This window comes from Patiria miniata, unplaced genomic scaffold (genome assembly GCF_015706575.1).
Source record: "Patiria miniata isolate m_02_andy unplaced genomic scaffold, ASM1570657v1 HiC_scaffold_3, whole genome shotgun sequence".
Classification (NCBI taxonomy): domain Eukaryota; kingdom Metazoa; phylum Echinodermata; class Asteroidea; order Valvatida; family Asterinidae; genus Patiria; species Patiria miniata.
This window is the reverse complement of record NW_024037069.1, coordinates 17086804-17109127: the sequence shown is the minus strand read 5'-3', so window position 1 is coordinate 17109127 and position 22324 is coordinate 17086804. Positions and strand designations below refer to the sequence as shown.

The 22324-nt window shown below is 40.2% G+C and overlaps 1 protein-coding gene and 1 pseudogene across 2 annotated transcripts in view; both read left to right on the top strand.

The window, feature by feature from the left end:
* Window positions 1-509: 509 nt before the first annotated feature.
* Window positions 510-10335, top strand: LOC119736513 (annotated as a pseudogene).
* A 3173-nt stretch (window positions 10336-13508) lies between these two features.
* Window positions 13509-22324, top strand: part of LOC119737388 (uncharacterized protein YqhO-like) — a 31125-nt gene continuing 22309 nt past the window's right edge. Inside the window, exons 1-2 of one of the 2 annotated variants that reach the window (XM_038211712.1) lie at window positions 13509-13946; window positions 21866-22013. In XM_038211712.1, the coding sequence (XP_038067640.1) occupies window positions 13716-13946; window positions 21866-22013 (379 nt within the window). In that variant the 5' untranslated portion in view covers window positions 13509-13715. Of the gene's footprint in view, window positions 13947-17661; window positions 17876-21865; window positions 22014-22324 lie in introns of those variants that run through there. The other variant, XM_038211714.1, reaches the window with a different exon arrangement.

Sequence of the window (22324 nt, the reverse complement as noted above, 5' to 3'; positions counted from 1 at the left end):
AAAGAAAGACAATAAACAGTGAAGCATTGTGTACATTCGTATGCCTCTTTGTAAAGCCCGAATAATCTGAATGAGTCTGTGACTGGATATTACCGTTCGCAGCTGTACCGGTTAGGCCTAAGTAAAGTTGGCGCTCTTTCGATTTCTGGAATATTTGCTCATGGTGCTCATTGTGTCTTGGCTTGCGTTAACATAACTGTTCAACTCGGAATTCTCGTCTGCAATTTGTGGTTGGATGGACAACTAGAACACAGCCATTTCGTTGTCAGTGGTCACGGTGATGCTATCGTCATGATATGTGCGGCTAACACGTTAATCAAGGAATGCTTAACGCTGCAAAATGTACAAAACTTTCTCTATCAACGCGTACAAGAATTTATGCACACAGTTCCCCAATACCTTTCATGTTTTCTACACAAAACAAAAATACTCTAATAAAATAACATAATAAGTGATAGATCGAGGTTCACACACGCAAACTACACAGTCGCGATCAGCTCCGGAGCAGAATGGTACTCGTCCGTTCAAAGACAAGGGGACAATGTGGGTCTTGCTGTCAAGTCGACCCTTGGTGTCAAGTCACCGACTCGGCAGAAGTTTCCGGTGCTTTACTCTTCCGTTGCTACCCATCGGAGTTTCTCACAGTTAGGCAGAAAGATGAATTTGTGGGATATGACTTCTGCTTCGACACCATCGTGTTTGAGGGCGGAGGCAACAAGGGATTGGCGGCAACGGGGGCCATTCGGGTCAGTACAGTGCCACATACACTAAATGCACAAATAAACAGGTAGAATTCAGAATCCTCACATCGCATTTTTGTCACCATATTTTACCTTAAAAGTGCAGTAGCGGGTCGGGCGGGTTAGACACCCCCTTTTTCAGCCGCTGACTTGTGTTAACACTACTAGTAAAATGGGGCCAATAATAATAAATGGAATTCTTAAGTTTCTAAATGTACATGTATTCTTAAATTGCTTTAGGTAGTTCAAATTGTCATCGTAGATTTCAAACTAGTGCCTTAGCCCTATCACATTATTTTATCTGTTAATTCAAACTTAAGAAAGACATCATTTTAAAGAGATTGTGCTAGGAATTAGAACTAACAACACAAATTTCGATAATGTCAACCTTTTCATAATAATTGCATCTTGTAATATTTCAAATGTAGGGTCATCAACACACACAATTCTAAGCAAATTCTTAACCTCGGGTTTCTTTGGATGACATTTGTAAATGAACTTATATGTACTGAATCCCTCTTACCAAATTCAATGTATCTGTCTTTTTTGGATTTAAGTTTGTAAAGTATTATTTCAATGTGTAACTAAGTAATGCTTTTGTTAATATTTAATGCTGGAGGAATATGCGAATAATAAAAGACCTGGAAAGGCAAAAGAGAAAACAAAATAATAATACAGGACTTGTTATGTAAAGGCTCAACTCTCTACTGTGAAATTTTACAGTAGAGAGTCTCTTATAAAACAAAATCCTGGCTCGGATTTACAATTTATCTGGGCACGGATGACAGAGCACTACCCCAGCTTATTGACGGCTCATTGAAACAGATTCGAATCTTATTGATGAGAGTCTGTGTTTTTGTTCTCATCTTGATTCTGTTTCATGACTTGGCAAACGGCAAATGGAGCTTACGGGAGTTATGCAATTACGGGCTGATTTCGGGGTTTGGTTGCGATGTCGGCATACCGTCCCCTTCCGTCTGAATAATGTTAAGTAATGTGCTCATTCTTATGTCGACCAACCTCCTTTCCCCTCCGTGATTCAACAACTCGGAAATTCTTTTTAGATGAGAGTTTTGAGAGAATGAGCCATTCTGGGGTCGAAACGTTTACGCAATCATTGTAACTTGGAAAAAAATCCAGTTATCGTGTAGTAAGCGCGCGAAAAAAAATTCCGGGGTAAACAAATTTTGTTCCAAAAATCGTCGGTTCTTCAGTCACACATGTTACTTGGACCTGATGTCGCATAGCCTTTAGTCAAGACCCACGCGCCTATACCCGGACCGCCCGGACCGGACCATCCGGACACGTAACACACCCCGAATGCTGGTACGTTAAAAGACTAGCACGAGCGGCGAAGCCGCGAGGGCCTTTACTATCTCGTCGAACTAATCACTTATTCATTTTTTTTTCACGTAATATAAATCAAGCAGTATTAACCAATCATCTAACGGTGGTTTGCGGTTACCAGCAACAGCACGCGCGCCATTGGCGCGCGTGCTATCTGGCGCCAGACGACGGCTGAATTACGTTAGTAATTCTGCATTTTCATTGGTCAATTCACAACGGATAATGCATTATGCATGTCTAGCAATACGTATAGGCCAACTTGTACAGAGCGCCCTCATGTCATTGCTCCTCTGTGATACGACGCTTTTTACTGAGTTTGAATAGACCTTTCTACGCTTGGTTGGCAAACTGCATTTTTGGCAACCACGGGTTGTAAAACTATGGAAGGTCCAACACTGCAAAAATAAAGAAGAGTCATTACAGATTATTATTATATATTATAATTATTATACATTACAAATATTATTTGATTGTTGGAAATTCAACATTGTCAACAAAGCTACAACATAATTCTCAGACATGCTTTTTTACTTTGTATTGAGGGCGTTGGGGGAATTTTTTGGGTAAAACATGTTGCCAACCACGGTTCAATATATGCGCTTGCGGCAGCCCATATAAAATGGCGCAAATGTTTACAAACAAAAGAATTTAAGGTTTATAACCAAAACCTGTCGACATGAGGGGCGCCCTTTGCAAGCTCTTTATGAGGGCCGCTCAAGTCAAAGTTTGTATTCGGTTATAATAGTCATCCTTTGACAAACTAAATTGAAAATGTGTCCCTGCATGCAATGGAAAACTTACAGAGTCTGGGATATTTGTATTAAAAATGCACTATGGACATAACACAGTTGTTTGTTAAAAAATACATGTTCTCCTTGTATCACAGGTCCTTGAGGAGCTTGGCTACTGGGGAAACATCAAACGTTTTGCTGGGGCCAGTGCCGGTTCAATGGTTGCTGCACTTGCGTCTGTTGGATATAACTCGTATGATATCGAGACATTCCTGAGAGGTGATATCACCAAAGTCTTCCTTGGTGAGTAGGCGGGACCCAGTTTCATTGTCGGGGGAGAGCCGGGTGGGGGAGGGGGAGGGTGGCTGGTGAGGAGTGACGGCGATTGGGGAGGAGGGGGGCTAATATTTGTGGTCATCTTTGACCCTTGGGCGGTTAATACGAGCGGATGTACAGAATGATGGTTTGGTTTGATTCCAGATGCTAGATTTGGCAAACTCAGCTTTCTTCTAACATGCTGATGAGCTACGGTTTGCATCCCGGCAAGAAGATCTCTGATTGGTTCGGTGAGCAAATCAAAGTTAAGACGGACAAACCAGACCTGACATTTAAAGAGGTGGGTGCAAAGGTCTGCCCTTTTCATTCAAATACCTTTATTCACAAGCGTTTACCCCCCCCCCCTTTGTAAAAAGTGCCCTTTTTAACAAGTGCGCGTCCCCCCCCCCCCAACAACAAGTGCCCATTTTTCTGAACAAGTGCCTTTTTCTGAACAAGTGCCCCTTTTTTCTGAGCAAGTGCCCTTTTTTTTTTTTTTTACAAAAAAACACATATAGCATATAGCAAAGTATGTGCATAACTTATGCATCGCGGTGGCCATTTGGACTTTTGTAAATATCCTCTCAAAACCTATTTCAGGTGTCACCCCATCTAAATAAAATATGCTTTGTATGACCCATAGTCGAGCACTGTTCCACACTTAAACCACCCGACTATGAACAGATCTTGAGGTATTAAACATAACTTCTTCTTTTTTACCCAACCAGTTGTATCAGCTTAATAAAACGGAGCTCTGTATTACCGTGACCAACATGAACACCATGGACTGCACGTATTGCCATGTCAAAACCACACCTGATCTTCCTATCAGAAAAGCAGTTCGGATGTCCGGTTGTATTCCAGGTATAACAGCAGGTCTATTGTCTTCGCTAAATAGGCCATCTTTAATTCTTTTACATCAAGCTAATTAGTTTTTGAACTACTCGATTTCTGCAATTAAAAAAAAGCATCACTTTTGGCATTGTTTTTACAACAAAGTTTATTATCTATAGAGTTTCCATCTAGTCCATATACAAGGTTCGTGCATGAGCATCTTGTCAGTGTTGTTATAAGTCTTGAGTTCAAAAACTCTGATATTTCTCTATAGATCTGTCGTTAAGTCCATTTTGTATTGTCTCGACAATGGCGCAAAGGGCAAGGTGATCAGGGAGGAAATGGAAAGTCAATTTAGCAGTAAAATGTCTCTCCTGGCCCTATGAACCACTACAGAATATGAGAACATCCTGGTTGTAAGTTAGGTCATAGAAGAAATTGCAAAACATCTCGATGTCGATCAATGGAAAATGACCTCTCCTTGTACGTCTCGCCTTCTCTTTATGTGAAAGGTGAAATATACTCACTGGCCGAGTTGGGGCGGTCTGTTCTTGACGCGGGTATATTGTTTCGTGCAAAACCCGACGGATAGGTGGTGTGCGGATCCTGTTCCGAGTGCGCGTTCGAGCGCGAGAAGAGTTTTATACCCGTGTCAAGAACAGACCGCCCAACTGGCCACAGCGTCTGTCAGGATATCTTTGTTCTTGAACAAAATTTTCATTTAAGGCTATCATGAGGTCACTTTATGAGGTCACTGGAAGTCGAAATTGTTCATGTTGATAACATATTTTGTGTGGATTGACCTTAACTATCAAACAAGAGTCAGTATTGCCTTTTTACGAGGGTTTAATGTAATACCCGCATGGAATCCTCGTGCAACACTTTAGAGTAATGACTTTTGCATATAACATGCAGCAAACGGTTACACTTGTTTTCTCTTTGCAGGCTTTTTTTGCCCTGTGGAAGTAAAGAGCGGGAAAACAAAGGACTACTACGTAGATGGAGGACTACTCTGCAACTATCCAATACATTGCTACGACGGTAATGCTATCACTACTTTCTTTTTATTTTTGTGGTGATGGTGTCCGCACCCCAATATTCACTCACGAAACCTCGAACCAAAATGTGCTGTTATTACCTACACAATATTTATAATATCGCATTTGAAAAACTTCTATATCCTGCGCAGCTTATTTATTAGAGTCATTATTTTTGGTATATACATTTCAATTGGGTGGGGTGGGCAAATCCCCCCCAGCCCATCCTCGAAAATAATTATGATAAATTGAGAATATGCTTGAGATAGTACAAGGATTTTGAGAGCTCTGCCTCCTTCTGTAAAGAAAAATCCTGGCGACGCCCATGATGAACGTGCACTTATGTAAATGAAATTGTGTTTCAGCCATAGGGCTTGCATTATCGATATAGGGTAAACTACGTATTCATAATCACAGAAACATAAATTGTTACATTTTCAATTGTTTCATTTTCTGCTTCAGGCTGGTATTTGTCCATGAAACCCGATGCTTCCTTTCTGAAACGTCTTCAGCCATTTGAGCAACTTCCCAAACTCTGGGACCCCAACAAACGCTTCTCTCCTAAGAACGAGAACACGTTGGGGATACTACTTGTAAGTAACAGAAAGCACTTGATGACAATGGTTATTATGAACAGCAATTCCGCGGCATGTATTTATAGCCCTCATTGACTTTAAAATTTCGGCCTTTTAAAATCCGAGCTAATAGATACCACTTGTGCTACTTGTAGGCCTAAACACCCTTATCGCCTCTCTCTCTTACATACAATCTAAAATCAGTACATCATTCTCTTCAGAAAAAAAGTCCAGTTATGTGATAATGCCGCTTATACAATTTCCATGCCGCTAATACGTTTCTCTTAAGTTGTTCTTGAATCTACGAACGCTCTGAAGTACACCTAGAGTTTGGTACATGTAGTTCCATTGTTTGTGAAGAATAGTAAGCAGTATCAGCATATTGGGTCCATGTATGGCCACTAGCACTTTGACTAGTTCTTACTTCCATGTTTGTGTGATCTCATTCAGTATGCCAACGATGAGAGGGAGATTATGAAGGACGACCTGATGAAACGTTTTGAGAAGCATATCACATCGTCTGAAAAGCCGGACTTCCCTAACACCCATCTGGCCAAGTAAAGTCCCTTTTCATTTTTTGTATAACGATAATATAACATAACAACTCATCCTTGTCTCGTCATAAACGAAACGTAAATACATATTATAACTTGGCTTTTTGCAATGGCCCATACGTGATGAAGATGCATATTATGGGCACTTGTGTTTATTGTAGTCGATCTTTGTATAATTCCTAGTGTCCAAATGTGTTATTCTAACGTCAGGTGTACTTTGTGTACCTCAAATTGTCGTGACTTGAATGGCTTCCTTCAGCTCGGGTCAATGGTGCAAATCACAGTTTCATTGTGCATGGTTTTCTTCTAGTTTTTAGAGTCTTTCTTGTGAACACGTTTCTTGTGAACCAGCATTCTTATGAGCCAACACATCAGACTTTCAAAGGTTTACTAGTATACGAAACAAACATTTCCCGGGCATCATCGGGCGATCCACAAACTAGTGCGCCACCAAGAGTTTGCCACATGGAGAGCTCATATTTCCCAGTTTATTGTGGGAGATGGTCGAAATTCGCAGCGCGGGAAATTTGAAATTGTTCGTTTTTCCGGTCAGTAGTTTCGTAAGCGTATGATTTGAGTATATGTTTGCCATTTTTTTTTTATCAATATGGGTGTTTTCTATACAAAAATTAGCTCAAGTTGTCTACTGACACTCATTCAAATGGATCATGCTTTGTCGACCGTAAACTTGAAACTCTTGGTGGCGCACTGCATTGTGAATCGCTCGAAATGGTCCTAATGGTTGTACATGTACAATAAATTAGTTACATGTATTTCAATGTCATTTCTGAATTTTTGATTCAGTTCTTTTTCACCCAATACCTGCACCCGATTCCTGCCTCCTTAAAGCAAGGTTCTAGACGATTCATTCCATCCTTGCCCTATAAATATATTTTGTGACCAACATTGTTCAATTGTTACAGGGCAAACTGGGATTAATCTGTTGAATTAAAAAGTCTATTCTAGATAATGCTGCCTATAGTCTCATCGACAAATTCTTTTCAAGCCAAGATAAACAGATAAATAGTTTCACAATTGACAGATCAATGTGCAAAATTAATTATCTTATGGTTTACAGAGCCCGGAAAGAGGCAATGGAGGGAATACAGAAGAAGAGGACCGAGCATCAAACACTTATGTCATCGTTTTCCAAGTTTCTCAAGGTACTTCGGGACAGCGACATCGACCACAGCGGGACTATTAGTGAGCAGGAATTCGAGATGGCCATGAACAAGGTATGGCTATTCAACACGGAATTCAGTCTGAGTGCATGACCTTATAAGGGTGGGCGTTGAATACAAGAGACCCGCTAGACGGTCATTTTGGGGTTAGATTCTCTCTCCTTTCCCAAACATGTCCGTGACTTCATTCACCTCATCACTTTTTGGAATTAAGAAGATCGACTTCTTTATTTTAATCAGACAGTAAAGAAGTTTTTACAGGTCATTGTAATTCCATGGTAACATTTGCGTTCATTATAACACCACTTTTCAGAAGAAAATGTTTAACGAGGTCGGGTCATGGGACAAATAAAAACTGTTTGTTTCATCGCATGATTTGTTTAATATTACCTGCACCAGATTTTACTAAGCACTGCGACACGTCGCAATCCCAGTTACGATGTGTAACATCATTTGCTTACTTCTCTCCTTCACAGCCAAACTCGGAGCTTACAATCGAAGACAAGAAGCAGCTATTTGGACAAGACTTCAGTGACGCAAAGGCATTTTTCAAACGACTGGACACGTCAAAAGATGGCGAAGTAAGAATTGTGAACCCTTTTCAAAGTTGCTTTATTTACGCCTGCGAAAGCCACTTCTTGTTTTGTAGGAAACAATTCGCAATCTTGTAATCACATGCGTGTGACGGTCCGGTTTAAGGACAATTGAGGGTGACCCCAACAAATGCAGCCCTATAACATTTGCCATTTTAAAAGAAAAGGATAAGTAGATTTTTATGTTTTGGGTATCAGATTAAAGCTGAGAACTCTTTCTTTCAAATCATGAAAATTCAATTTGGGTTGCTGAGAAATTGCCAATTATGTAAAAGTAGTCATTTTTAATCTTGTACACAAATACTTCAAACAGTGAAGCATTTTACTGCAAGCCTACTGTGCAACTATCCTTCATTTGTGCAATGTCTTTAATATTTTGACGTATTGATGTCGCTGAAAAGGTTCAAAATAGGACTATAAAGGATGAGATACCTGTTCAGGTGGAAAATAAAAAGGTGTTTGCATCAAATTCATTTGTACTCTTGACATATCATGTGCCGTGTTGATTGTAAGGATTAGGATATGCACAAACCTGCAGTACAGTGAAGATCCCTTACTGTTGTAGTTTTTGGTATACAGGATGGAAAATGACTTCTTTTACAAAATTGACATTTTTTCAGCAATCCAAAGTGCTATTTTCATGATTGTTTCAGTAATCTCTCAGCTTTAATCTGATACCCAAAACATAAAATCTACCTATCCCTTTTGTTTTAAAAGGCAGACTTTTTATGGTTGCATTTTTTTTTGGGGGGGGGGGGGTGGTCACCCTGTATGTTCAGTGGATGAAAGTCAACAATTGGCTGACGTTTGAAAAAATGAGTGCTTTCATTTAAGGACATGAACTTATTTTTTTGGGATTTTGTTTCTCGAAGTTAACTATACACGAACTGATGGCGTTTGGGGAGAGCAAAGGCTTGGAGATTATGGACCATTTCCGTGGCTACAGCCGCAAGGAAATCGCTGGTCTTGGGAGCTACTTCAGCAGTATTCTGGACACCTTGCTCCTCAATATGAAGAGAGTCTTCGTTCAGGTAATACTGATCTACAGTTTTATATATAAAGAAAATGTTGAGGATTAAAAAAAAACATGTCTTCCACTTCGTTCTTAATCTCTATTTTCGGAGGTTCAACACTATGTAAAAAACCCTTGTACTGAACATTGTCTCCTCTTTCCACTTACGTGACTTGGTTTTATGTGGTGTTTTTCTTCGTGGACAATATTGAATTTCCACTGCGATCTACGATAAGCGGTGACTGCGCTATGTTCCGACACCCCTATGTTCCGATAACCCGCACATAAGAATGTGTTAATAGCCCGTTTAGGGTTAGGGTTAAGGTTAGGAACAAGAGCAGTCGGAACACAGGGATGTCGAACATAAGTGTGTCGGAACATAGGTGTCTAACCCGATAAGCTAGTTAACGAAAGCCATCTCGTTGACTGTACAGGGCTCTGATGTGCATCGTACGATCGGCATTAACACCGGTTACCTGGATACTCTGGACTTCAACATGGAGGAAGAAGACCAAAGTTACATGGTTCAGGTAAATCTCGTTTGCATTTGTTTTCAAGCTGCAAAGCAACATGTTGTTTCTGTTAAATGTACATGAAACTCATCACAACAAATTAAAAACCAAATTTTTTTTGGGGGGGGGGGATCAACTGGTCGAGTCAGGCTGAATATTTTGGTCTCTTGTATTTCGTACAAGAACTACATTGAAGAGAAGCTCCATAGCTTTTTCCCAAGTGCTGCATCTCTTTGGATTTCCTTGCCTGCCTTGTGCTTGTTTCCCTCCAACCTAAGGTTGTCCTGTTCCTGTTTCAAGAGGAATGTTAATTCCTACCTTCAGTTTCCCTTAGGGTTAGAGAAAGGTTTGGGTTAGGTTTAAACTTCTTTTGATTCCTTTTTTAACGATGTACCTTGAGTGGCTTTTAGCCTTGTTGAGGGCGAATAATTCATAAAGTATCCCCTGTCTTACCATAGCAAAAATGTGGATCGCAATGAAGTACGTTATTTAGTACAACTTTGTCAGAATGTTCATAGTTATTAGCGTCTACGGAGTCATATTGTGCCATAGTACCCAAGTTAAGCTTCTTCGTTGTTTGGCTCAGACATCTAGTATTTTAATGTTTTGTTCCATTTTTGTCCCCTTCTCAGCAAGGCAAGGTTGGCTGCATAGCTTTTCTCCGTGAACGCATTGCTGAGAACAAGTTGGTGCGCAAGACATGAACTGCACGGTGGTAGATCATGGTCAATCATCCATGTTACAACTGATAACGTAGTAACTATAACTGATAACGTATCACTTACCGATAATGTCACACAAATTGACCGATATTGTATCACTAACCGATAATGTAACAAAAATGACGGATACTGTAGTAAATGTTGCTACACTATCAGTCAATTCTTGTTACGCTATCGGTTATGACTGATAATGTAACAACAATTGACTGATAGTGTAGTACATTTTACTACACTATCGGTCAATTTTGTGCTACATTATCGGTTAGTGATACAGTAGTGGTTAATTTATGTGACATTATCGGTCGGTGATACATTATCCGTTGGTTACTACATTATACTACCTTATTGTGTTAAAGCTTATTGAAACGCCAACCAGTTTAGCTTTTCTCTGAGCTAAGTTATAAGCGAGGACGATGACACTTATCATAGAGGCTATGAAACGCGTGGTGAACTTGATCTTGTACGTTAGGTTTTGACAAGAGTGCTCCTACATAAAGTCCCACGCAGTGTAATTTTACGGAAACGATTTTGGTTTTTAAGGACTCAATTTCTTTGGCAGTTAGGTAAAAGTTTACCGCGATATTCTTTCAAAGTTAAGCATTCTGCTTAAATTCAATAATTATAGTTTTTTCAGTAACGTCATTTGTATCATCACGATTTATTGACAGTAAAATGTAAAGTACATGTACTTTCAAATTGGTATACTAATGGTATTGGGCTTCATGGAGTTGTAGTTTTTTCTGTAAACATGTATAACACTGGAGATGTAATCTTAATTTCTCTGATGACACATGTGTTACAACTGATAATGTAGTAACCAACGGATAACGTATCACCAACCGATAATGTATCACAAATTGACCGATATTGTTACTACATTATCAGTTGTAACACAACTTGTCTTGTTTACAGACGTTTTACAAGGAATATTCAGAGTAAGTGGTGAAGCAGTGGCGCACAAAATGGGGGGGGGGGGGTTCACGGGAGGCTTGAGCCCTCCCCCCCCCCCCGAATGTAAATTTGTTAAAATATTTTTGGGGGGTAATTTTTGTTTTTTAGTCCAACGATTTGACCGTGGTGATAATGTATGTGGCCTATTTTCGAGTAGTATAATAGGGGTGTAAATGGCGCCACCAACGTCAAAATAATCCGCCCCAAAAATTCAAAAAAACCTTTTTTTTCCTGCGCCCAAAAATTTTGGGCAACATTTTATAAGGAAATTCAAATTTCTAAAAAAAATATTGTGAGCCCCCCCCCCCAAGCTAAATCCTGGGTGCGCCACTGTTGGGAAGTAAAGTTGAATATTGAATACCGTGCTTATAAAGCGGGGCATGTAGTATACAAATATAAAATGGTTTGAGGGTGGACAGTCGGTATTCTCTCCCCGAGGTATTGGAAGTTCGCCTCGGGAACTAGTTTGTCAACTTCCAATATCGAGGGGAGCTAATATCGACTGTCCACCCGAAATAAACCATGTTATATTTGTTTTACTATACCTCATACATATTCAGTTGCCGATTTTTCCCGCGGTATGCATCCGCAACAGAATCTTCGGAGAAACTTGTCCAGCTCACCAGAAGAAAAATATTGCTCAAACTCCAAAAATGTCAGTTTGTTTGCAATACAGTAACTGCGGTTGTCAGTACAATTGTTTGTGGACAACTTTTGTTTAGCACATACATCTTTGTAATTGTCCACAATATTCTCCAATTTGGCATCACTCAGCTCGGGAAAACGCTTATCATCTTTTACTTGGCAACCATCGTTTCATGTGTAGCTATAGGGCGATGTTCGCGCGTGCGTGTGTGGCAGGGCCAAGTTTTACTTGTAGTTTTTCAATGTATTTTTGTAGTGCTTTAGTATAGGAGTAGACCCCTGAATAAATCACCCCTTTTTATTAGATGTCCCCTACCCGTTCATAGAAATGTGTACCCCTGATTAACTTTTCCCTCTTCCCCAGTAACATGACCCCTTAGAACACTGAATAGCCCCTTTGATAAGACCATGTGCTCTGCCACCCTGTAAGACCACAGACCCCTCACTTAGCAGACCAGCGGCACAGAAGAGTTATTTCCTCTCTTTCCCCTTTTCTTGGGAGCGCCTGCCCTGTGTGTTTTGAGCTGCTATAGTCACCTGGTTTCAGTCAGAGTGCATTTAAGGTCCATTATTTTGACGCTCTGTGTTGGTTTAAGTTGGTTTACTTTTGGTTATAGTTTATTGTTATAGGGTTTAGGTTTAGGTTTATCAGGTTGTTTTGGTTTTGGTTTTAGTTTTTTTTTATCTCAGTTTTGTAGTTTTAACTTTGTTTTTTTTTGGTCTCATGTTTGTTTCATTTTAAAATCCTTTTCTTAATAAAATAGTTCGCGACTTGTTCTTAGATCCTGGTCTTGTATTAAATTCTTTGTGTCGAGTTGAATCCCCAAGTGTGTCAATTTTCCAGGTTACATGTGCTTCACCCGTGCGACAGTTCAACGATTGCTTCGTAAAGCGCATGCGTAGTAGACCGTCGCACGGGTAACCCGTGCGACAGTCTACTACGCATGCGTACTTAACCTGTGCATGAATATTCGCGCGCGCGTTTGGTAAACAGCAAAAATAACATCTGGCACGTGATGGTGAATGGACCAGTGAGAATTCGGCTTTCGGTCATGAATATGTATGAGGTATAGTAATTGGATTTATACAATTATATCAATTTAACTTTGCTTTTGTTGGTTTATTTTATTATTACTGGAATACTGAAATAATAAAGTTTGTTGTTTTCCTTTTTGTAGACGTCCTTGATTTGTATTTCTTTGGGGTTTACTGACAATATGGCGGGGAATTGTTTAGCCTTGGCGGAGGTTTGCGCTCTCTGAGTGCTTTCTAGTTTCTGTGTTATACTTATCTTTATTTTCTAAAAGCCATAATGAATCACAATAATTTCTATTAATTAAAGTACACATTCATTGGGATGAAATAAAGTAAAAGTAAAGTAAAATTTTCAAGGGTCAAGTTTTTGTTTGATTTTTTTAGCTCCATGGGCTTGACCAACGTGTGAGTGACAGCGGTAGGCAAGTCATAGTGTGTTTTGCATCTTGGCATCAGTGTCGCACCCAGGATTTGGTTTTGTGGGGCTCACAATTATTTTTTTACAAATTTGTTAAAAGTTAAACTTTTTTTCAAGAAATTTTGCCCAAAATTTTTGGCCGAAGAAAAACATTGGGGTTTCTTTTTGGGGACGGCCTATTTTGACGTTGGTGGCGCCACTTACGCCCCAATTATACTACTCGAAAACAGGCCACATTCATATCACCCAAGGCCAACAAAATCCAAAAAAAAAAACCTTGGCAGGTAGTTTCAATACAGTTGATCTTTGTTCCGGAACAGCGAGCATGCACAATACGGGCCTAGGGTAGCACTGTGGCTTTTGATGGTGCGGCCCATCGTCTGACCATGGTCTGACCCGCAACCTAAAAGGTTCAACCGGGCTGGACGCGTGCAGGGAAGTGCATTGTGCGTGTGAGTTCTCGACACTTAGTTGCATTTTACTGTTCTCGCATTCGATTTAAAGCTGTCAATAATGAACTCAAATTCAAAGTACGCGGAAATTTCCCAACAACCTGATGGCGAGACAGGTGATGGTGCCAACGGGATGAGTGCGGCAGTCTCTCAAGCTTCTTCCTCGGCCGCCGGCTCACTGATTCTCACGGCTGAACAGAAGGAGGAACTCGGAGGATATGACTTCCCCTATGATGGTATCGTGTTGGAGGGCGGAGGGAACAAGGGCCTATCAGCAACGGGGGCGATTCGGGTCAGTATGAGTTTTACGTTGTGCCTACGTTTTTGATCACATTTGTATAAATCCCCAGTTGATGAGACATTGGAACTATTGCAACCAAGTGTGATTCCTTGTTCCCGCAAGGAAAAAAAACCCATACTGGGCCACCACTCATATTCCAGAATATGACCTGAAAAGTACCATAATTGTAAATCTGATGAAGAATCACTGTTTAAGGAGAGCAAAAATTCTGTGATAATAGCTGAAATGTTCCGTCATGGCCCATAGACTTTGTGCAAGAGCTCCGAGTGGTGGCCCAGTATGGAATTTTCCCTCCCTTAATCCCGCTCCATTTACATTGACGTAGCCGGGGGGGGGGGGGGGGGGCGGGCGGTTAAGGGGTATTTAACCCCCCCCCAATAATTGAAAAGACCGCCCTTTTCCATGTTGCCTTTTTTTCACCATCACTTACTCCCCCCCCCCATATTCACAAAGCGTGCCATTCTTTTGTTAGCAAGTGACCTTTTTCTGAACAACTGCCCTTGTAAAAAAAAAATCGTTCCCTTTTTTTGTGCCATTGCGCGGGTGCCTTCGCGCATGTTTCGCCCTAAAAAGCACTCCCGACTTGTAAACAAAGCCATTACATCTCAGGTCCATATTTTTTTATTTATTTATTATTTCAACTGCGTGGCCTATTCAGATGAACCCACTCGTCTTCCATGTGTCCCAGCATACATAAAAGACAATATTATGAACCTGTATCGATATCATGATCGTAGAGTAAACTAGTGTCATCAGCAAATAAACAACAACATATGACACTTGAAGAATAACAATTGTCATAGATGAACATGATAAATAGGAAGGGGCCCAACACCGACGTCATTTTTGAATAAGAATATTATGGTTAACCGTATCATAAGCTTTAGACATGTCTTAAAAATACCCCTACAGAAATTTTCTTATGTTCTGTTGCGTTAAATATATTATTTTCAACAACAAGAAGTACGTACCGTCATTTCAGTCGATCTATTTCTCTAAACCCGAATTGGCAATCTGTGGGAATGTTTACAAAAAAAATCAAACTTTTAACAAAAAAGGTATAACCTTGCCAACCCTAAGCCCATATGGAAAGACACCTGAAGCGATGGATTTGTTTAAAAAAATCAAGTATCTAAACCAATACAATCCCATCCCAATACAGGGAGGCCTTCTCAATAGAAAGTGTGTAGACAATAATTATTGTGCTCAAATTTATATCCTTGTGGAGACACGCACACAATAGGGAACAAAACATTGTAAAGGTCTCCACAAGGCAATTTCTATAGATGAATAGGTCTCCACAAGGTTTTCACGAAATAGATATATGGATTTTACTCAAAAACAAGGAATTTCCAAGGTGGGTTGATCCGTCGCAAATGGAAGAGTTTTAGAAAAAGGATATTAAGTCCGAATTTCAGCCAAGGAAATTAGTTCTGGTTAAAATAAGAGCATTTTGAAACTTCACTTTCAAAATTGAAAACTTTACTACACGAGAACAAAGAAATTAATGTCTCCACAAGGATACAAATTTGAGAGTGTGTGGGTGTTGGGTGGTATGTATAAAAACTAGTAAATGCTAGGAAGAAGCATTTACTTTGGAGTACAAGCATTAAGGACAAGCGCTTAAGCAAATGCTTGATTCCGTATGAATAAAAAACTTTCCTTTACTGTACAGCATTTACTAGACAACATGTAGCAATTGCTTCTTATTGTTTTCATGGACGAATGATTGTCAACAATAGGGTGTGTTGCGTGTGTAGGAACTGTTTACACGTAGGGTAGTACAGCCATATGGTTGCGAAGGGTGATTTTTAAAGGTTACGTAACACTTTATTTTGAAGGAAACTACATGTACACAGACGTGGTCACGTTGACGGGTGAAATCTTTGAAAATTAATTTATCCAGTTTGGAAGACCGTATCTTCATGCAACTTTCAGGATTTATTTCCCCTATAATGATCCAAGTATGTGCTAAAAGTCGTTGTGATATGTTCATTACTTTTCGTTGAAATCGGAAAAATAGGCCTCGCTACGTGCATTTTGAAAATTGTAACACTGGCGTGCGCAATATCTATCAATCTTTTCAAGCCTCACGAATATTCCGGTGTGCAGTAAACAATGGGATAAAAGCCTCCTTCAAAAGTTGTTAATTAACAAATATCACCCTTTTTGCCGGCTTCCATTGGTCAATACCGAGACCCACGCCCTGTCACGCCGAGTGACGCTAATGAATATGCTAATATGCCCGTCATCATCATTTGTGTGCGGGGCCAAAATCGGTCAGCCGTAGCGCCTAGACGGCGCTTTGCTGAACAATGCACATGGGTTGAGTGGGTTGGCAAATAATTTTTTTGATTTTCTTCGAAATTTTCCATGGAGATTGTTCACGTTGTAACACTAGCCTCCGAAGAAACAGATTAAGCTGAAATTCGGACTATACTTAGATGATATGAGTGTTCATTTTTTCGTGAAATAACAAGTGGGATAAATTCCTAGAAATTGGGATAAAAACATACATTTGGGGAAGTTTTCGAACGATTTCTTCCAGACTTGAAGGTCAGCTTTAACAGTAACCAGTATTGAGGTTTCGGCATCAATGACGGCGATTTTTTTTCACTGACATTTAGTTTAGAATTTCTTTTTCAGTTAGAATGTAATATTTCAATCACACCGAGCATATTTTCTGAGAAACACAACGTTCAAAATGCCATGTTTTTGGGGTTGCATGAATTTCACTGCTGCGATATAGCGTCTAAGTACGTAATCGGATTAGTTTTGCCTAACAACGGCGACTCTTTGCGGTTAACAACCATATGGCTGAGTAGTCCAATTCAAGGTGAAACATACAGTACATGTAGTAGTACATAATCCAGCAAAAATTATGAGACGTTTCGCCAGCTGTAGAATACATAAAGTATACTTTCATCATTCATGGAAATTGTAAAGGTCCTCAGTGTCCAATGGCATAAAAATCACAGCATCTCACGGGGAAGAAAATAATCAAAAGAAACGTTAGGCGTTAGCATCTTGCTTGCGACATTTTCACCAAAATTTACAAAATAATCATTAAATACTGGGAAGCGATCACTGATACCGGTACATTTGTAATAAGGATCCCAGAACAGCGATCTAAAAAAATCATCAATAATTCTAGCACGTTCAGTTATCGTATTGGGTAGAGAGAGTACACGATAAACAATTGCCCGTGATATAACGGTAAAAGCACCACTTGGAAGCACTGTTAAACGGGTTGCCAACAAAAAACCCGTAAAATTACGGTTAGTTACAGGTTTCCTAAAATGACGGCTCGTAAATGTAACGGTAATTTGCCGTAAAGTAGCGAAACAAAGTGGGGTGGCGTCGGGGCTGGCTGCAAGGGTAGGGAGGAGTTAGGTTCCAGTTGCGGCAGCTGTGACGAGTGGGGTTAAGCATACGTTTAACAGCTTGTCTTTTACACGCGTGGTGGTTTTCATATCGTTTTAGGTGAAATTTTCCAGTGTAATTCACGAATTTAGCATTCTGATTCGTCTAAATGTAGGGAAATTCGTCTCATGGGGAGATGGGCGTTGAATTGAAAAAGCATGTCGTGTCTTAAAAGAAAGACAGTAAACAGTGAAGCATATACATTGTGTACATTCATGCCTCTTTGTAAAGCCCGAATAATCTGAATGAGTCTGTGACTGGATATTACCGTTCGCAGCTGTACCGGTTAGGCCTAAGTAAAGTTGGCGCTCTTTCGATTTCTGGAATATTTGCTCATGGTGTTCATTGTGTCTTGGCTTGCGTTAACATAACTGTTCAACTCGGAATTCTCGCCTGCAATTTGTGGTTGGATGGACAACTTGAACACAGCCATTTCGTTTGTCAGTGGTCACGGTGATGCTATCGTCATGATATGTGCGGCTAACACGTTAATCAAGGTATGCTTTAAATAACGCTGCAGAATGTATAAAACTTTCTCTATCAACGCGTACAAGAATTTATGCACACAGTTCCCCAATACCTTTCATGTTTTCTACACTGAACAAAATACTCATAATAAAATAACATTAATAAGTGATAGATCGAGGTTCACACACGCAAAATACACAATCGCGATCAGCTCCGGAGCAAAACGGCACTCGTCCGTTCAAAGACAAGGAGACATGTCGACCCTTGGTGTCAAGTCGCCGACTCGGCTGAAGTCTCCCGTGGCTTACTCTTCCGTTGCTGCTTCATCGGAGCTTCTCACAGTTAGGCAGAAAGATGAATTTGTGGGATATGACTTCTGCTTCGACACCATCGTGTTTGAGGGCGGAGGCAACAAGGGATTGGCGGCAACGGGGGCCATTCGGGTCAGTACAGTGCCACATACACTAAATGCACAAATAAACAGGTAGAATTCAGAATCCTCACACCGTATTTTTGTCACCATATTTTACCTTAAAAGTGCAGTAGCGGGTCGGGCGGGTTAGACACCCCCTTTTACAGCCGCTGACTTGTGTTAACTTCACTACTAGTAAAATGGGGCCAATAATAATAAATGGAATTCTAAAGTTTCTAAATGTACATGTACATGTATTCTTAAATTGCTTAAGGCAGTTCAAATTGCCATCGTAGATTTCAAACTAGTGCCTTAGCCCTAAAAGGGCCGGGGCGGAATCCAACACCCCCCCCCCCTCATTTTTGATAACAAAAACATATAATTCGAACCACGGATTGCCGGGCCGCGCAGCGAGAAAAATTACGTGAATTTCCCCATACGTAGTGTACACAAAGCAGAATTACCGTTTTTGCGCATGAATAATTAATTAGTTATAATTCCAAAACCCTTTGACATATAGTCATTAAATTGTTATGGTATGTACCTCATAAGTTGTTCTATGCTAGCCCCATAAATGTGGCCAATTTACTGGACTACCTCCGTAAATAAAGGCCACACTTCCACCATGTACAAAAACATGTCGATACGCAAACGTGTGCAAACGAATCTGGAAATTTCACGAAAAATAGACATCTGAAAAAGGCAGCACTTTCTGATTAGCCTATAAATTTGGTTAAGCATGCTTCTAAAGTAAAAATTAACTACAAACTAAGCCTAAATGTGATAATCACAATTTGACTAAGTTGTACATGTTGTTGTACATGCTTTTGTACATGGTGGAAGTGTGGCCTTTATTTACGGAGGTAGTCCAGTAAATTGGCCACATTTATGGGGCTAGTTCTATGCATATTGAGTTTCATAATTTTTCGTCACTCGATGGCCGAGATCTTAAGGGGCGTAATCCCCCCCCCCCCGGCTGTGAGATGGTCAAAATAACCCGGCCTTTTTTATTCAAATCTATCCTGGCCGGCCGCTTCATATAAGAATCCCGCCCTTCGTCACTTGCAATTATGTTCGAAAACATTTACGTGAGACTGAGAAACATTTGGAATTTGGTTAGATCACGTTAGTCAAGTCCCTGGAAAAAAAACCCAGCATAATTATGATGCTGCATGTACACTGCGCCGTTCTCAGATATTGGGGGAGCCGACAGACAAAACAGAACTGTGTTAGGCCATCAACCTAGGGGTTTGGTCAGTGTCAAATGAGGGGAATATTGTGATTTATTTTCAAGGTATGCACCCTTTTAGTTGGAAAATATGTGATAGCATTACAGCGGTGGCAGCTTTTTGGGTGCTATCACTTTTTTTGTAAAAATGGCGGCCAAAACATGCTTGTTACCACATAAAATTAAATCCGGTAACAAGCATCTTAGCGGCCATTTAAAAAAAAAAGATAAAATTCCATCTCATGAAAAGTGATAACACCAAAAAAACTGCCACCGCTCACACTGCAAAGCTTTCTCACATTTTCCAACTCCATATACCTTGCAAAAAATCGCTTTAAACATTTGATGCCGATTGCCCAATTTTTGGGCCGAAGCTGATAGCCTGTGGTGATTTGCCCTGTAGTCAAAGCCATGCATGCGCAGAAGCGACTTCAATGAATGCATGTAAGGATCAATTTGTTTTGATGTGTCGAAACGTCCAAACAATAGTTACATCATACAGGACTTCGCCGTATTCAAGACATTATTGATTTGCGCTTGGATAAAGAAACTGAAGAAGCCATTTTTTTCTTAGACTTCAGAAAAGCGTTCGACACAATTGAGGTTAACTTCAATAAGAAAGCGTTGGGGTTTTTCAACTTTGGTCGTCTCTATTAGAGTGGACAAATGTGTTGTACAGTAACATAGAGAGTTGTGTCACACAAAATGGCTGGTTGTCAAACTATTTCATTGTTTCTAGAGGCATCAGACAAGGCTGTCCTCCATCAGCATTATTGTTTATAATTGCAGAAATTTTGGCTCTGTAGATTAAAGCTAACAGAAACATCAAAGGTATCCAGATAGATCAAAATGGTAACCTAACGGAAATTAAAACCGCCCAAAATGCCGATGACACGACCATCTTTGTTAGAGAATAAACTCCGTCATGGATGTACTAAATGAAGTTGGTGTTTATGAAAAGGTGGCCGGTTTAGAGATTAACCTCAATAAAACAGATGGTCTATGGCTAGGCAAAGGTAATAATAATTGTGATCTTGCCGGTATAAAATGGCCAGTGGACCCTATTAAGTGATTTCGGCAGAAACCAAGAGAAGTTGAGAGAGCTGTATTGGGACAGTAAGGTTACCAAGTTAAAAAGAATCTTGAATGCTTTGAGAACTGTCTTCTGTGATTTAAGTTTGTAAAGTATTATTTATTATGTCACTAAGTACATGTAATGCTTTTGTTAATATTTAATGTTGGAGGAATATGCGAATAATAAAAGGCCTGGAAAGGGCAAAAGAGAAAACAAAATAATAATACAGGACTTGTTATGTAAAGGCTTAACTCTCTACTGTGAAATTTCACAGTAGAAAGTCTCTTATAAAACAAAATCCTGTCTCGGACTTACAATTTATCTGGGCACGGATGACAGAGCACTACCCCAGCTTATTGACGGCTCATTGAATCAGATTCGAATCTTATTTATGAGAGTCTGTGTTTTGTTCTCATCTTGATTCTGTTTCATGACTTGGCAAACGGAATCGGAGCTTACGGGAGTTATGCAATTACGGGCTTCGGAGTTTGGTTGCGATACCGTCCCCTTCCGTCTGAATAATAAGTATGAGCCTTATGCCGACAACCCCCCCCCCTTTCCCAACCCGAGATTCAACAACTGAACAATTCTTTTAAGAGGAGAGTTTTGAGAGAACGATCCCTTTGGGCTCGAAATGTGCTTATCACGAAATGATAATACTGTAGTGAAAAAGATCGTTAAAAAGTAGAATTTGAATGTTAACGCAATCATTGTAAAGTAACTTGGAAAACTTTGCCGGTTATCGTATAATGGGCCTACATGTAAGTGCGCGAAAGAATTTCCGGAGTAGACCTATACCAAATTTTGGCCAAAAAATCGTCGGTACTGATCAGTTACACTCGTTGCTTTTCAAAATGTTTTAAAGTTGAATAAGATCGGACCTGATGTCGCAGTGAACACGGCACCAGTATTATATTGACGGTTATGTACAAAACTCGACGGCTTTATTTACTGCTGGAAATACGTATAGGCCAGCTTGTACAGAGCGCCCTCTGGTCATTGCTCCTCTGTGATACGCGTGAGTAGACGCTTTATACTGTCATTTTCGCTGAGTTTGATAACAAAACCTGTCTAAAGTGAGGGCGCTCTTTGCAAGCTCTTTATGAGGGCCGCTCAAGTCAAAGTTTGTACTCGGTTATGACTTGTGTTAATTATACAAAATAACCATCCTTTGACAAACTGAATTGAAAATGTGTCCCTGCATGCAATGGAAAACTTACAGAGTCTGGGATATTTATATTAAAAATGCAGTATGGACATAATACAGTTGCTCATTAAAAATAGATTTTCTCCTTGTATCACAGGTCCTTGAGGAGCTTGGCTACTGGGGAAACATCAAACGTTTTGCTGGGGCCAGTGCCGGTTCAATGGTTGCTGCTCTTGCGTCTGTTGGATATAACTCGTATGATATCGAGACATTCCTGAGAGGTGATATCACCAAAGTCTTCCTTGGTGAGTAGGCGGGACCCAGTTTCATTGTCGGGGGAGAGCCGGGGGTGGGGGAGGGGGAGGGTGGCTGGTGAGTATGTTTAGGGTAATAACTGACTGGTCGAGTCAGGCAGAATCTTTTGGCCTCTTGAATTTCTTACAAAAACTACATTTAAGAAAAGTTCCAATAGCTTTTTGCCACGTGCTGCATTTCTTTGCAATTCCTAGCCTGGTGCTTGTTTCTCTCCAACCTCTGATCCGCTCTGTTCCAAAAGGAGTGCTAATTCCTACCTTCAGTTTTCCTGAGTACATTTAATTTAGTGCAACTCCATTAG